The sequence below is a fragment of the Salvelinus sp. IW2-2015 genome, linkage group LG18, assembly GCF_002910315.2.
Source record: "Salvelinus sp. IW2-2015 linkage group LG18, ASM291031v2, whole genome shotgun sequence".
NCBI classification, from domain to species: Eukaryota; Metazoa; Chordata; class Actinopteri; order Salmoniformes; family Salmonidae; genus Salvelinus; species Salvelinus sp. IW2-2015.
Window position 1 is genome coordinate 29,800,222 of NC_036858.1, and position 16,861 is coordinate 29,817,082.

Consider the following 16,861-nt stretch of genomic DNA (forward strand, 5'->3'; position numbering starts at 1 on the left):
TGTTGGCCATTAGCCAATTGGCGTTTCTTAACGAGTTCAAAGCACACGTGGTCCCGTGTGGCTCAGTTGGTAGAGCATGGCGCTTGCAACGCCAGGGTTGTGGGTTCATTCCCCACGGGGGGACCAGGATGAATATGTATGAACTTTCCAATTTGTAAGTCGCTCTGGATAAGAGCGTCTGCTAAATGACTTAAATGTAAATGTAAAGCACATGAATACATCCAACTGGTATTTACCATGGTGATGGGAAGTTCAGCTCTTTTTACTGACTTTTTATTGGAGCTGTCATTTGTGACTGAGACTTGTAAAAGTGTGCTTAAACATTTGTTTTTTGCTAGGCATACAAATAATTGTATTTCTTGATACATCTGAAAAGAGGTCTAGTTGTGGCCGCAACCGGACTAGATTGTGATCAACTCTTGGCAGAATGCATTGCTTGACTGCCGGGAAGGTAATACGCACAATATAGTTCATGATTCGTTCTGGAGTTCGAGTTTGTTGAGCAGAKGCTTTGTATATTTTGGTTCTATAATGTTATGTCCATCATAACATTCAATAATCCATTAATCAAAGTAATTCTAATGCACCATGCGATCAATGATCAGTTCTAGGCATATTTTTCTTTGCTGTGTTGCCTGCAGCATGATCTATTTTCCTGTGTGCATATACTGTACAATGAGTATACAAAACATTAAAAACACCTGCTCTTTCCATGACATCGACTGACCAGGTGAATCCAGGTGAAAGCTGTGATCTGCTATTGATGTCACTTGTTAAATCAGTTTAGATGAAGGGGAGGAGACAGGTTAAAGAAGGATTTTTAAGCCTTGAGACAATTGAGACATGGATTGTGTATGTGTGCCATTCAGAGAGTGAATGGACAAGACAAAATATTTAAGTGCATTTGAACAGGGTATGGTAGTAGGTGCCAGGTGCACCAGTTTGTGTCAAGAACTGCATCACTGCTGTGTTTTTCATGCTCAACAGTTTCCAGCGTGTATGTATCAAGAATGGTCCACCACCTAAACGAAATCTAGCCAATTTGACGGAACTGTGGGAAGCGTTAGAGTCAAATGGGCCAGTATCCCTGTGGAATGCTTTTGAACCTTGTAGAGTCCATGCCCCGACGAATTCAAGTAAATATTAGGAAGGTGTTACTAATATTTGCTATACTCAGTTTATGTTGGTTGGAGACATAGGTCAGAGCACGTCTCTGGTGACACTGAGCAGGAGGAATGTGTATCAATCTTTCTGTACGACTCATTGCGGCTAGCAGATCAAATGACAACTAAAATKAACGAGTCACTCAGAAAAACAAAGCATCAGTAAGTTGAGTAATTGAAAAAAAAAATTGCTCTCGAACTGCACATCACTAATTTACGACTTCACAGCTGGTAATTACCACCTTCCCAATTGGTTATGAACGCAGCATTAACCCCCTTTTCAATGATCTGGCGCCAATAATCTCTTAATTAGATTCGCATTTTTGCAACGACTGAATTCGGTTGTGTAATATACAGCAGCACTTCCTGTAATATTGAAAACGGTCTTATATTCTAACACGAGACCTGCAGAAAGGCATGGTTCTTGACATCCATGACAGAGACTCAAGCTACGACGACTAGAGGCGAAGTGTCACACACAGCTCCGCGAACATAGCTAAATCAGTTGAGGACGGAATAGAAAAATAGGCAAGCCGTGTGTTTTTCTTTGAAATACAGTATTGAGGCTCTCTCTCCGATCTAATCTCTCGTCTTCATTGGTTTAGTGAGACAAAGTCGCGGTGCGTAAATGAGAGAAAATCATCGACAAATAATAACCGAGGACGGAGCGATGCATTTGTTCAACGTGTTCAATACAGAGCTGTAGCTAGTTTTTTAAGTGGCAAGGAATGCTATCTGAGTTCACGCATCAATGTTTCACTGGGGCAAGTGGAAGAAGAGAATGGGCGCGAATAGTTCTAAGAGACCGGTCTACGATGAAAAGGAAGATGGTAAGAAAACACAAAGAAACGAAAGCATCGCTATTCTTTTGCGATGTTAGTGAACTATAGCGCAACATTGTAGCGACACCTAAATTGCATTTGAGTCAAAGTTAGTTCATTGGATCAAGCAATTTCATCACGATGTTGCCTAGGCTATAGATGATGAGCTCCTATTGATGTAACCTCGATAATTTTGGGGGAAATATTAGCCTCCTCAAAAAACATGGTCTTACAGCCTAGAGATGAAAGCAAATGTCGGGGGTGTGGGGTTCAACTTTAGATTGATGGACAGTGAAACGAAATGTAGAATGTCGGCTAAAGTCTAGCAACCGACCATATTTCACACTTACACTTTTTTTGGGCCAAATTATACCAATGTTTTGTTGTTGATGATGACACAGAAGAAAATGTTCCAGAAAGAGGACACTGAAATATTGGTTGCAATCTATTCATTCTGGAGATCAACCAAGTTGCTACAGTGTCATACAGTCAGTGTAATTACTGTGGATTGCAGTTCATGTAGATGTCTCATTTATTTGATTATTTTTCTTGCTATTCTTCAGACTTCTCAGGATGTGTTCGCTGAATGCAATACCTGCACACTTCACTTCACCTTTTACATGCATCGTCTGTATGCAGCTGTCTTTGGGGAACTATTATGAAATATGAGAATGTGGAGTCATTGTGTTAATTGAATAATTCATACAAGATTAGTGGCATGCATGAAAGCAATGCACATTCATGTCTGTCACTGTGATGGAGAATAAGCCCATTCGAGCTGAACCAAATATGCCTTGCTTTGAATCMTCAATGCCCCTTTTATACTGTTGCCAACAAATCTAAAATGACAGATGAACTGACTAAATCAGTGAAAAACCGTAACTAAATGAGGTCAGTTCACTGCAGACTTGTGGTCATATGATTAGGAGGGGATGGAGATTGTGTGTTCCTGTGTGTATGTGAGTTCTTGTTTGTTTGTGTGTGTTTAGCTACAAGGGTGACCCATTTTAGAAGCGACATTTTGTCCACACAGTTCAAATGGGACTTTTGATGTGTCGACAGACGTCAGTGAAAATGGTGTCAATGTTATGAAAGGTGTAATGAGAAGCCGTGGACCTGCAAACAGTGCAATTTTTGTTGTTTTTGTCAATGTTCAATTTCTTTTTTAAGTGGAGCTGTGTACAGTATGTCTATGTTTGTCAAATAAACAATTATAGAGGTGGTTCTATTTGCAGAAGGAAAAGGGCGGCAGTTTGACAGGCATTATGATATTGTTTTTCCCCTATACTTTTCATTAACGAGGAGCCTTGAGGCTCAAGGCTGGCATGGCAAAAATGGGGAGGAAACAACATACACTGAGTATACAAAACATTAGGAACACCTTCCTAATATTGAGTTGAACCCCCCCCTGCACTCAGAACAGCCTCAATTCGTCGGGGGATGGACTCTACAAGGTGTCGAAAGCAGCCCATGTTTACTCTAATGCTTCCCACAGTTGTGTCAAGTTGGCTGGATGTTCTTTGGGTGGTGGACCGTTCTTGATACACACAGGAAACTGTTGTGTGAAACCCAGCAGCGTTGCATGTATTGACACACTCAAACTGGTGCGCCTGGCACCTACTACCATACCCCGTTCAAATACACTTAAATCTTTTTTCTTGCCCGTTCACCCTCTGAATGGCACACATACACAATTCATGTCTCAATTGTCTCAAGGCTTTAAAAAACAAAACAAAAAAATCCTTCTTTAACCTTTCTCCTCCCATTCATATGCACTGATTGAAGTGGATTTAACAGGTGACCATATCATATGGAGACAGAATCATAAACATTTTAACCTTAAGTAGACATAATTGCAAATTATTAMATTCTTCCAATAGAATTTAAATAAACAATTTAATTATGAATTGAACTGTAATTCAATTAGTTGACTCTTCACATGGGATGATTTCGCTGAACAACAAAAKAAAAGGGAATATTGAATGATCCCAATGATCGATCGCATCTACCAAAAACGTTTTCAAAATACAGCTGTAAAATGATAGTCTGGAAACTAAAGCTTTGGCTGTCTTTCTCTCAGGCTTCCATGTCTTCTCCMTGGACCTCCTCAATGTCCACCTCTTGAACATCAGACTCTGAGGCCTCATCTACACTGTCACTTTCCAACCTTGTTGAGGATGGCTCGTTGTCGGGCTCAAAAAGCCTAAAATTTGCCCGGATGGCCACCAATTTGTCAACCCTTGTATTGGTCAGCCTGTTGCGTGCTTTGGTGTGTGTGTGTGTTCCCAAATAAGGAACAGTTGCGCTCTGAGGCGGCTAATGTTGGTGGGATTTGGAGGATGATGGAAGCAACAGGGGAAAGAGCCTCAGATCCACAAAGTTCCTTCCACCAGGTGTCTGATGAGATATGTTGGCATGACTGCCATATTGCATCTCCATCCCAAAGCTCTTGCTTGGAAGTGTACTTCGCCAGACTGCCAAGAACCTTGCCCTCATCGAGGCCATGGTGGCGAGACATAGTAGTGATGACACCATAGGCATTGTTGATCTCTGCACCAGACAGGATCCTCTTGCCAGCATACTTGGAGTCCAACATGTACGCTGTGGCGTGTATGGGCTTCAGGCAGAAGTCTTCATGCTTTTTGATGTACTGTAGTTTCCTCTGCTTGGAGCAACAGTGAAGTGGGCAGGGAAGTACGGATTTCCGCTCTTACATCTGCAAGATTTCCGCTCTTACATCAGACAGGATGGCATTGTCTCCCTCAATCTGTGCAATGGCTACTGCTATAGGTTTCAGGCTGCTTACCACTCTCTCCCAAAATACATAATCCAGGAGGATCCTCTTGATGGGGCTGTCCATATCGGCAGACTGTGATATGGCCATTTATTGGAGAGACTCCTTCCCCTCCAGGAGACTGTCAAACATGATGACAACAGCACCCCAATGGGTGTTGCTGGGTAGCTTCAATGTGGTGCTCTTATTCTTCTCACTTTGCTTGGTGAGGTAGATTGCTGCTATAACATGATGACCCTTCACATACCTAACCATTTCCTTGGCTCTCTTGTAGAGTGTATCTGTTGTTTTCAGTGCCATGATGTCCTTGAGGAGCAGATTTAATGCATCAGCAGCATAGCCAATGGGTGTGATGTGAGGGTAGTACTCCTCCACTTTAGACCAAGTAAGCCTTCATGTTCACAGCATTGTCTGTCACCATTGCAAATAACTTCTGTGGTCCAAGGTCATTGATGACTGCCTTCAGCTCATCTGCAATGTAGAAACCGGTGTGTCTGTTGGCCCTTGTGTCTGTGCTCTTGTAGAATACTGGTTGAGGGGTGGAGAGGATGTAGTTAATTATTTCTTGCCCACGAACATTCAACCACCCMTCAGAGATGATTGCAATACAGTCTGCTTTCTCTATGATTTGCTTGACCTTCACTTGAACTCTGTTGACTCTGCCTCCAGCAAGTTAGTAGATAAAGAATGTCTGGTTGGAAAGGTGTATGCTGGGCGAAGATCATTCAGAAATCTCTTCCAATACACATTGCCTATGAGCATCAGAGGTGAACCAGTTGCATACACAGCTCGAGCAAGACATTCATTAGCATTTCTCTGACTACGTTCCTCCATTGAGTCAAAAAAACTTCTGATTCCAGGAGGACCATGAGCTGTTGCTATCGATAATGTGTCTGATTCATCATTTTCACCTCAAATAGAAGTAGAGGGACTTTTGTCAGAGGTTGCTTGTTGTGAGCACTGAGGGAACTTTATTCACTTGGCCAGATGATTCTGCATCTTTGTTGCATTCTTCACATATGATTTGGCACAGTATTTGCAAATGTACACAGCTTTTCCTTCGATGCAGTATTTCTTTATTTTTTATGTGTTATTTCTTACATTGTTACCCCAGGTAATCTTAGGTTTTATTACATACAGTCGGGAGGACCTATTGGATATAAGAGCAACGTCAACTCACCAACATTACGACCAGGAATACGACTTTCCCGAAGCGGATCCTCTGTTTTGCACACCACCCAGGACAATGGATCGGATCCCAGCCGGCGACCCAAAACTACGAAGCCGTAGAAGGTGCAGACGGAGCGGTCTTCTGGTCAGGCTCCGTAGACGGGAGCACCGCTCCCGAGCATACTACTCGCCAATGTCCAGTCTCTTGACAACAAGGTAGACAAAATCCGTGCAAGGGTAGCGTTCCAGAGAGACATCAGAGATTGTAACGTTCTTTGTTTCACGGAAACATGGCTCACTCGAGACACGCTATCGGAGTCGGTACAGCGAGCTGGTTTCTTCACGCATTGCGCCGACAGAAACAAGCATCTTTCTGGTAAGAAGGAGGGCGGGGGTGTATGCCTTATGATTAACGAGACGTGGTGTGATCATAACAACATACAGGAACTCAAGTCCTTCTGTTCACCTGACTTAGAATTCCTCACAATCAAATGCCAACCGCATTATCTACTTAGAGAATTCTCTTCGATTATAATCACAGCTGCATATATCCCCCCCAAGCAGACACATCGATGGCCCTGAACGAACTTCATTTGACTCCATGTAAACTGGAAACCACATATCCTGAGGCTGCATTTATTGTAGCTGGGGATTTTAACAAGGCTAATCTGAAAACAAGGCTCCCTAAATTCTATCAGCATATCGATTGTGCAACCAGGGCTGGCAAAACCCTAGATCAATGTTATTCTAACTTCTGTGACGCATATAAGGCCCTCCCCCACCCTCCTTTCGGAAAAGCTGACCACGACTCCATTTTGTTGCTCCCAGCCTATAGACAGACACTAAAACAGGAAGCTCCCGCGCTCAGGTCTGTTCAACACTGGTGCGACCAATCGGATTCCACGCTTCAAGATTTCTTCGATCACGTGGACTGGGATATGTTCCGCATTGCGGCGAACAACAACATTGATGWATACGCTGATTCGGTGAGCTGATTTATTAGCAAGTGCATCGGCGATGTCGTACCCACATCGTCTATTAAAACATTCCCAAACCAGAAACAGTGGATTGATGGCAGCATTCGGGCAAAACTGAAAGCGCTTTTAATCAGGGCAAGGTGACCGGAAACATGACCAAATACAAACAGTGTAGCTATTCCCTCCGCAAGACAATCAAACAAGCTAAGCKTCAATATAGAGACAAAGTAGAGTCGCAATTCAACGGCTCAGACACTAGAGGTATGTGGCAGGGTTTACAGTCAATCACGGACTATAAGAGGAAAACCAGCCCCGTCGCGGACCAGGATGTCTTGCTCCCAGACAGACAGAACAACTTCTTTGCTCGCTTTGAGGACACTACAGTGCCACTGACGCGGCCCGCTACCAAAACCTGCGGGCTCTCCTTCACTGCAGCCGACGTGAGCAAAACATTTAAACGTGTCAACCCTCGCAAGGCTGCAGGCCCAGACGGCATCCCCAGCCACGTCCTCAGAGCATGCGCAGACCAGCTGGCTGGTGTGTTTACGGACATATTCAATCAATCCTTATCCCAGTCTGCTGTCCCCACATGCTTCAAGAGGGCCACCATTGTTCATGTTCCCAAGAAAGCTACGGTAACTGAGCTAAATGACTACTGCTCCGTAGCACTCACTTCCGTCATCATGAAGTGCTTTGAGAGACTAATCAAGGACCATATCACCTCCACCCTACCTGACACCCTAGAACTACTCCAATTTGCTTACCGCCCCAACAGGTCCACAGACGACGCAATCGCAATCACAYTGCACACTGCCCTAACCCATCTGGACAAGAGGAATACCTATGTGAGAATGCTGTTCATCGACTACAGCTCATTTAACATTTAACACCATAGTACCCTCCAAACTCGTCATCAAGCTCKAGACCCTGGGTCTCGACCCCGCCCTGTGCAACTGGGTCCTGGACTTCCTGACGGGCCGCCCCCAGGTGGTGAGGGTAGGTAACAACATCTCCACCCCGCCGATCCTCAACACTGGGGCCCCACAAGGGTGTGTTCTCAACCCTCTCCTGTACTCCCTGTTCACCCACGACTGCGTGGCCATGCACTCCTCCAACTCAATCATCAAGTTTGCAGACGACACTACAGTGGTAGGCTTGATTACCAACAACGACGAGACGACCTACAGGGAGGAGGTGAAGGCCCTCGGAGTGTGGTGTCAGGAAAATAACCTCACACTCAACGTCAACAAAACAAAGGAGATGATTGTGGACTTCAGGAAACAGCAGAGGGAGCACCCCCCTATCCACATCGACGGGACAGTAGTGGAGCGGGTAGAAAGTTAAGTTCCTCGGCGTACACATCACGGACAAACTGAAATGGTCCCCCCTCACAGACAGCGTGGTGAAGAAGGCGCAGCAGCGCCTCTTCAACCTCAGGAGGCTGAAGAAATTCGGCTTGTCACCCAAAACACTCACAAACTTTTACAGATGCACAATCGAGAGCATCCTGTCAGGCTCTATCACCGCCTGGTACGGCAACTGCTCCGCCCATAACCGTAAGGCTCTCCAGAGGGTAGTGAGGTCTGCACAACGCATCACCGGGGGCAAACTACCTGCCCTCCAGGACACCTACAGCACCCGATGTCACAGGAAGGCCAAAAATCAAAGATCATCAAGGACAACAACCACCCGAGCCACTGCCTTTTCACTCCGCTATCATCCAGAAGGCGAGGTCGGTACAGGTGCATCAAAGCAGGGACCGAGAGACTGAAAAACAGCTTCTATCTCAAGGCCATCAGACTGTTAAACAGCAATCACTAACATTTAGTGGCTGCTGCCAACATACTGACTCAACTCCAGCCACTTTAATAATGGAAAAATGTATGTAATAAATGTATCGCTAGCCACTTTAAAAAATGCCACTTCATAAAATGTTTACATACCCTACATTACATCCTCTCATATGTATATACTGTACTCTATACCATCTACTGCATCTTGATGTAATGTATCACTAGCCACTTTAAACAATGCCACTTTTATATGTTTACATACCCTACATTACTCATCTCATATATATATACTGTACTCTATACCATCCACTACATCTTTCCTATGCCATTCTATACCATCACTCATTCATATTTTTTTATGTACATTTTCTTATTCATTCCTTTACACTCGTGTGTATGAGGTAGTTGTTGTGAATTGTTAGGTTAGATTACTCGTTGGATATTACTGCATTGTCGGAACTAGAAGCACAAGCATTTCGCTACACTCGCATTAACATCTGCTAACCATGTGTATGTGACAAATAAAATTTGATTTGATTTACATTAGCTGTAGTGAAATGTCTCCACACATCAGATAGTGCCCGTGGCATTTTGCTGTAAAGATTAGAAACATTTTTGTAAAAAAGAACCCCAAATACAATTCCATGTACAGATAAATAGTTAAGCAGTTAGAATAAACAACTCCTTTTGTAAGATAAATGTTTTAAAATGAAACCTGTATGGAATTAGCACTCCTCAGTTAGCAGGCTCATGCAATTTAAAACCCACATGGTCGCAAAAACTAACTAGAAATTGTTAAGTTAGAAATGATTTAAACACACTTTGCTGTAGGCTACTATTTACTAGTTAACAAAAAAGTATGCATGTCATCTAAAATATATTCACCCCACCCAGTATTGTATTCAAAACTTACCAGAAAGCATGTAGTGCTTGGCTCTGACAGTGTGGTAGTGTGGGCTCAATAGCATCTCATTAGTATGCAAGATCTTGAGAATCAGCTGTAGATGTAATGGAAGAATGCACTGTGTATGCAGAGGGTTGCAATTCCATTGAATTGGTGGACAGTTTAACCAAAATATGCCACAAGACCTAGAATTGCCTTTTTGTGTATCCCACAAAAAAGGTTAACTGTTATAAGCTAACTTTTTTTGATGAATTTAGGGAAAATTCCCAGGCTTAACTTCCCATGGAAATTTCATGGTAAGTTTCCGACCCTTTGCAACCCTAGGCACAAGAGTTCTAAGTGCCACGATACTTTCTTAATGCATTATCCTTCGATGTATATGATCTCTATGTAACGGGTTTCGTCCTCTTCGTCTGAGGAGGAGTAGCAAGGATCGGACCAATAYGCAGCGTGGTAAGTGTCCATAATGATATATTTAATAAATCAAACAGAACACTGAACGAAATAACTAAAGTACAAAACAAACAACCCGAAACAGTCCCGTATGGTGAAAACACTAACACAGGATACAACCACCCACAAAACCCAAAGGAAAACAGGCTACCTAAATATGGCTCCCAATCAGAGACAACGACTGACACCTGCCTCTGATTGAGAACCATACTAGGCCAAACGCATAGAAAAAGACAACCTAGACATACAACATAGAATGCCCACCCACATCACACCCTGACCAAACCAAACATAGAAACATACAAAGCAATCTATGGTCAGGGCGTGACACTCTACTAGGGATGTGACGAGTCACCGATACGCACCGGTGCATCGGTCCGCGGACCCCAAACTGATCTGATGCATCCTCTCCTTCAGTGTCGAACCGCATGTAACTGTGTTGACAGTCATTGATCTATACTTCATTTTTCATGCCGAACAACAGACATTATCAGTAACCTAGTCAAACTGCACTGTGCCCAGCTCACTAACGCGAGGTAGGCAACCTGTTCCTGATCTTGGGATAATACAGGGTAAAGTAAATGTCACACCCTGACCATAGAGAGCTGTTTATTCTCTGTTGGTTGGGGCGTGATAGTGACTAGGGTGGGTCATCTAGGTGTATTAATGGTTTATGTTGGCCTGGTATGGTTTCCAATCAGAGACGGCTGTTTATCGTTGTCTCTGATTGGGGATCATATTTAGGCAGCCGTTTCCCCTTTGTGTTTCGTGGGATCTTGTCTACAGATAGTTGCCTGTGTGCACACCAGTAGCTTCACGTTTCGTTTGTTCTTGTGCTTTGTTGTTTTGTTTGAGTTTCAATTTATTAAAATATGTGGAACTCTACGCACGCTGCGCCTCGGTACAATCCTTTCGACGAGCGTGACAGTAAATAATTTCATAACGAGGACAGCAATCACTTTTACGAGATGCACTGCATAGCCAAAGCGAGAGGAGAAGAAAAGATCACCTCCTAAAAACTTCCAAAACATTTGATATTGAGATGGGGAGTGAAATCCAAATTTGTGCTATATATTCATTAGCTACGTTGTAGCTCATTTGTAAACGATCAATATTGATGCATACTAGCTCAAACAGTTCAGTTGCAAAAATGACAAGTTAATTAGAGGGTGACGGTATTTCACAACCAAAGTGAGGGGATAAAAAAACAGGCTACATTGCCTACTAATCCGATAGTGGTAGTGGGGTGGTAGATGCCTAGTCTCCTTTATGGCTCAGCTCAGGTGCCTACATAGTACATACACCATAGACACACACACACACAGAAGTAATTTCAGACAGATCCAGCTCTAGAGGCACATCTCCTGAGCTCTATCAGCAGCAGAATTGAATTTAGAATGGAAAATGCAACATGTGTTCATGCAACAAATTGCATCCGGCTCGAATTGTTTTCTAAACAAACCGAATCCCACCGAATTCTTTTAAACTACAACGTATCGTATCTAGATACGCATCGAATCGTCTGGAAAGGGAAAGATGCACATCCCTAATCTCTACACATTAAACCGATAGTAGCATCACATCCCATTCAGCCGATTTGTATCGAAGTTGCTGAGTTGGTTTCATGTGAAGAGCATCCACTAAGTGTTGTGTTTGTTTCTGCCTGAGTCTCTCAGAAATAATATCTCTTGGCTTCTTGGAAAACGGTATATGGTCTACATCGGGCAGTACTTGGCTAGAATGGAGTCAGGTTAATGTCTAACAGAAGCTGCCCGAGGGCTATTTTAGTAGATTTTTAAAAACATTTACAGCAAGGAGATAAGAGAGAGCCTATGGGATTGATTAGGTCACTCATCCTCCTTGCTTGGCTGTTGTAAATTGCATTATTTCTCAGAACTACTTCCAGCCTTGGTGACAATTTAACTTGTGTCGTATAAACAGACCGACATATGGCCCGGATCCCACTGCTCCACTCAAGCCTTTCTTTAGAAAGGTCATGCGAACACTAGCTGGATGAAAGTGTTGAAGCATGTGCCAAGGCAAGCCCCAGGAGAAAGAGGCACTTTCCTTTTGAGAACTTGACCTGACCACTGCAGTGATGCACATACTGTAGTCCGCTTTTGAATGGAGTGTGTTTGCATCGAAAGAGTAGAGAATCCAGAGAGACGCTGAATGGCGATATCCGTGCGTTCTTTGATAGAGCCCACCAGGCATGTTCTTTGTGTACTCTGTACAGTTCGTTGCTCCTCTGATTTGACTATACAGAGAAGCATACTGTGCGCGTCATGTGCTCGATGTGGTGTGTGCACGTTTGTATGTTGGGAATGTGCGTTCCCGTGAGTACGAGGGTTTGAGGAACAAAACAGCGAGGCAGACTTGGAGGAGTGGAGGAAAGAGATAAAGAGAGAGATAGCAGATTGCTTGCATGGAATACTGAGTCCCGGTTTTCTTTCATCTCCAGCATTAGTCTCTCTCTCTCTCTCTCTCGAATAGAGCAGGAGCCCTATGCCTGCAGCTTTTAGCCTCACTAGTACGGACTATTTCCCCCTATGCCAGTAGTAATCCAATACGTGGCTGATATATGGTGGTAATACTGCGGTATTATCTGGTTTTGTGGTGAGAAAGGAATACCTCACCAACTTCACAAGTTGGACATACATTATAGTTATAGAATAGCAATAACATCACAAACTCAACTCGTGGTTTGAAGACTGGGTGACGGATAGACTACTTTAATGGTGAACAATCCCCCTTTTGTGTAGTAGTAGGCAGTTGTGTAGTAGTAGGCAGTAGTCCTTGTTAAAATAGTGTATCTAAAGGTCTTGAATATATTTGCAATTCCCTTAACTTACTTCCGGTGATAAACAGGAGACCGGTTTCATAGGAAAACTAGTTTCAGACTGTAGGTGTCTTCAAAGAGATTAGCTCAGTTGGGTTCTGAGATAAAAACCGAAAGGTCGCTCGGTGTGTTTGTGTGCGTGCGTGTGTTGGCCAATGCATGATGCGAGGAGCGGATGAGGGCACACAGAGAATGTAATTGACGTCAGCCCAGTGGGTTGGATGAGAACCTGTCATATAGTCAGGGTGTATTCTCTCACACCTGCAGACTTCTCTTTTCTATGTTTTCCTTTCTCTTTACTGCGCTTTTTGTTGCTCTTATTCTCCATTTTATTTTCCTCTCAKGGTACAAACAGTTTTAAAATGTGTATTGATGTAGGCTAATAAGAACATTATTGATTATGAAAATCTCTTTCTGCCCTTTCGCAGTGTTTACTGTCACTGTTGTTTYCGTCGCTATTGCAGGTGGTTGTCTATGCAGCTAAGAATGATTAATACACACTAATAAACACTGTTCAAACATTATTTAACACYGCTTATAACCCCCACAGTTTACAGTCTACTATACTGAACAAAAATATAAACGCAACATGTAAAAGTGTTGGTCCCATGTTTCATGAGCTGAAATAAAAGATCCCAGAAATGTTCCATATGCACAAGAAGCTTATTTCTCTCAAATGTTGTGCACAAATTGGTTTACATCCCTGTTAGTGAGAATTTTATCCTTTGTCAAGATGATCCATCCATGAGAGACGTGGCATATCAAGAAGCTGATTTAAACAGCATGATCATTTCACAGGTGCACCTTGTGCTGGGGACAATAAAAGGCCACTCTAAAATGTGCCGTTTTGTCACACAACCCAATGCCACAGATGCCTCAAGTTTTGAGGGAGTGTGCAATTGGCATGCTGACTGCATGAATGTCCACCAGAGCTGTTGTCAGAGAATTGAATGTTCATTTCTGTAATAAAGCCCTTTTTGTGGGGATGAACTCATTCTGATTGACTGGGCCTGGCTTCCCAGTGGGTGGGCCTATGCCCTACCCAATCATGTCAAATCAATAGATTATGGCCTAATGCATTTATTTAAATCGACTGATTTCCTTCTATGAACTGTAACTCAGAAAAAATCTTTGAAATTGTTGCATGTTGCGTTTACTGCACGAATCAGGCCTTCATGGTCGAATTGCTGCAAAGAAACCACTACTAAAGGACACAAATAATAAGAAGAGACTTGCTTGGACCAAGAAACACGAGCAATGGACATTAGACCGGTGGAAATTTGTCCTTTGGTCTGGAGTCCAAATTTTTGATTTTTGGTTCCAACCATCCTGTCTTTGTGAGACTCGTGTGGGTGAACGGATGAGCTCCGCATGTGTATTTCCCAACGTAAAGCATGGAGGAGGAGGTGTTATGGTGTGGGGGTGCTTTGCTGGGGACACTGTCTGTGATTTAATTAGAACTCAGGGCACATTTAACAAGCATGGCTACAACAGCATTCTGCAGCGATACGCCTTCCCATCTGGTTTGCGCTTAGTGGGACTATCATTTGTTTTTCATCAGGACAATGACCCAACACATGATTCCATATGTGTTATTTCATCATTTTGATGTCTGCACTATTATTCTACAATGTAGAAAATATAAAAAATAAAGAAAATTCCCTTGAATGAGTAGGTTTTCTAAAAGTTTTGACCGGTAGTGTATGTATGTATGTATGTATGTATGTATGTATGTATGTATGTATACAGTACCAGTCAAAAGATGTGACACAACTACTCATTCAAGCTTTTTTCTTTATTTTTTATATTTTCTACTTTGTAGAATAATAGTGAAGACATCAAAACGATGAAATAACACATGGAATCATGTAGTAACGAGAAAAGTGTTAAGCAAATCAAAATGTATTTTACATTCTTCAAAGTAGCCACCCTTTGCCTTGATGACAGCTTTGCACACTCTTGGTAATCTCTCAACCAGCTTCACTTTGAATTATTTTCCAACAGTCTTGAAAGAGTTCCCACATATGTGACCCGATTCAGGAAACTAGGTGTTTGTCGCAAGTCACGACTTCACAGGAGAGCCATTTGAACGTAAAAAATATTTTATCAAAATGTGTTTTTTGGTAGAAATGCTAGCTAACATTGGACCTGGTTGGTTAGCTCCCAGCATTGTGGCATTGTTGTCACATTGTTCATTGTCGTTTAACTAGCTAACGTTAGCTGGCTGGCTCATTAGCTAACGTGACGTGTGTGTGTGTGTGATCTTAAACGTTGTTTACCTAGTTTGGTTCATTGTTTAGCTAGCTAACGTTAGCTGGCTGGCTCCCTAGCGGAGGTTATTAGTTTCCCAGAGCTGTTTGCTTTTCTAGTTAGAGCCTAATGTTAGGCATTGTTGGCACTTTGTTCATTGTTGTTTATCTGGCTAACGTTAGCTGGCTGGCTCGTTAGCTAACGTGTGTACAACACCCGTTGAATATGGCCCGTGTCAGTAAACGTCTGCAAAAATGCGTAATAAAATTGTTGCCAGCAGAGCTGGTTAGGCTGTTTTCATGTTATCCAGAGGTAAATAAATAATCGGCCAGAGCATCATGTTCGCTCCGAGAGCGAAACAAGATGGGTGGGGCTAAAGCTTAAGAGGGTGTGAACGATGCTGAATGGGTGTAGACAAAGAAGAGCTCTTCACTAGATACCAAAACGTTCAAAGGCTGTTTTGTCAAAAGTGAAGTTACAAGTTTATCAACTTTCAAATCAGAATGACTTTCCCATTGTTCCTCAAATGCAGTGTATGATATACCATTCTGTAGCTCTGAGTCTCTGCTTTTGTCCAACGTAAAAAACACTTTCAAATTTTGCTACATGAGACCAAATCAAGGCGGTTGGCCACATTCACTGTCCATGAGAAAGCAAGCGAGAACGATACTAAGCAGAAGAGAAGAGGGATGATAAAGATGTCAATTTTCAACCCCAAAAACTAAAAAGTTGTTTGACAAAAGCATACATTGTCATTTTCCTTAATTTATGTGTAAATCCTGGCTCAGTTGTTTTTAGACCAGTGGTTCTCCTCTGTGTGTGTGTGAGTGAGTGTTCAAAGGGGATTACTGGAGCTTCTCCTCAATCCTCTGGGCAGTGCACTGAAAGCTGGCCAGATTCTTGCCTTTTCATTTCAGAACATTTCAGAAATGCCTGTTGAATCCAATTAGGCWGAATTTATAGATCATCTCAAACAAGTCTCAGATTGGGCTTGGGAAGTTCTGCAACATTTTTAAGACGCAACTGGACTTGYCTACTTTTACATAGGAAAACAAATAGCCTCTGGAAACCTGTCTGTGTGGGGAGGTGTTGAGATGTGGTTGTCCTTTAGGAATAAGAGATGCCTTGGGAAGATTTAGTGTGTTAATTTATTCATGTGGCACTTTGGAGTTCAGGGAGGGATTGTATTTTGTCTCGAGCAGCAGATTCATAACAGTAAGAGATTGAGGCCAAGGGAGGTTACTGTAGTGCTGTATTCTCAGGCTGGTTGTGTGTCTTCCGCGCTGTGCATATTGATTGCTATATTGAATGAAATTGCATTTTGATTGCTATATCATTAAAGAGAGAGTGTGAGATTTTGGCAATTTTAAGCCCTTTAGCTACTTACCCAGAGTCAGMTGAACTCATGGATACYAGTTGAAGAARGTTTTGTGAGCCGTTGCTAAAAGCGTTAGCGCAATGACTGGAAGTGTACCGGAACAACTAGCATGCTGGTGTCCATGAGTTCATCTGACTCTGGGTAAGTAGAAAAAGTGCTTAATTGGTGAAATCTCACACTATACTTTTTAATATGTTTTCTGGGAAGTTTAACACTTCTCCCAAGGCTTTTTGAGGTGTGATAATAAATGTGCAACACGACTGTGTTAAAGACGGGTTGGAAATGCATCAACCGATATGTTAGAGTTAGCCTGTTGGGC

At 42.7% G+C, this 16,861-nt stretch overlaps 1 protein-coding gene across 1 annotated transcript in view; it reads left to right on the forward strand.

Moving 5' to 3' along the window:
* The first annotated feature begins 1,461 nt into the window (after window positions 1-1,461).
* LOC111978070 (serine/threonine-protein kinase 32C) overlaps window positions 1,462-16,861 on the forward strand; it is a 99,854-nt gene continuing 84,454 nt past the window's right edge. The window contains exon 1 of the mRNA XM_024007863.1: window positions 1,462-1,993. Coding sequence (XP_023863631.1) covers window positions 1,915-1,993 — 79 coding nt within the window. The 5' untranslated portion in view covers window positions 1,462-1,914. The remainder of the gene's footprint in view (window positions 1,994-16,861) is intronic.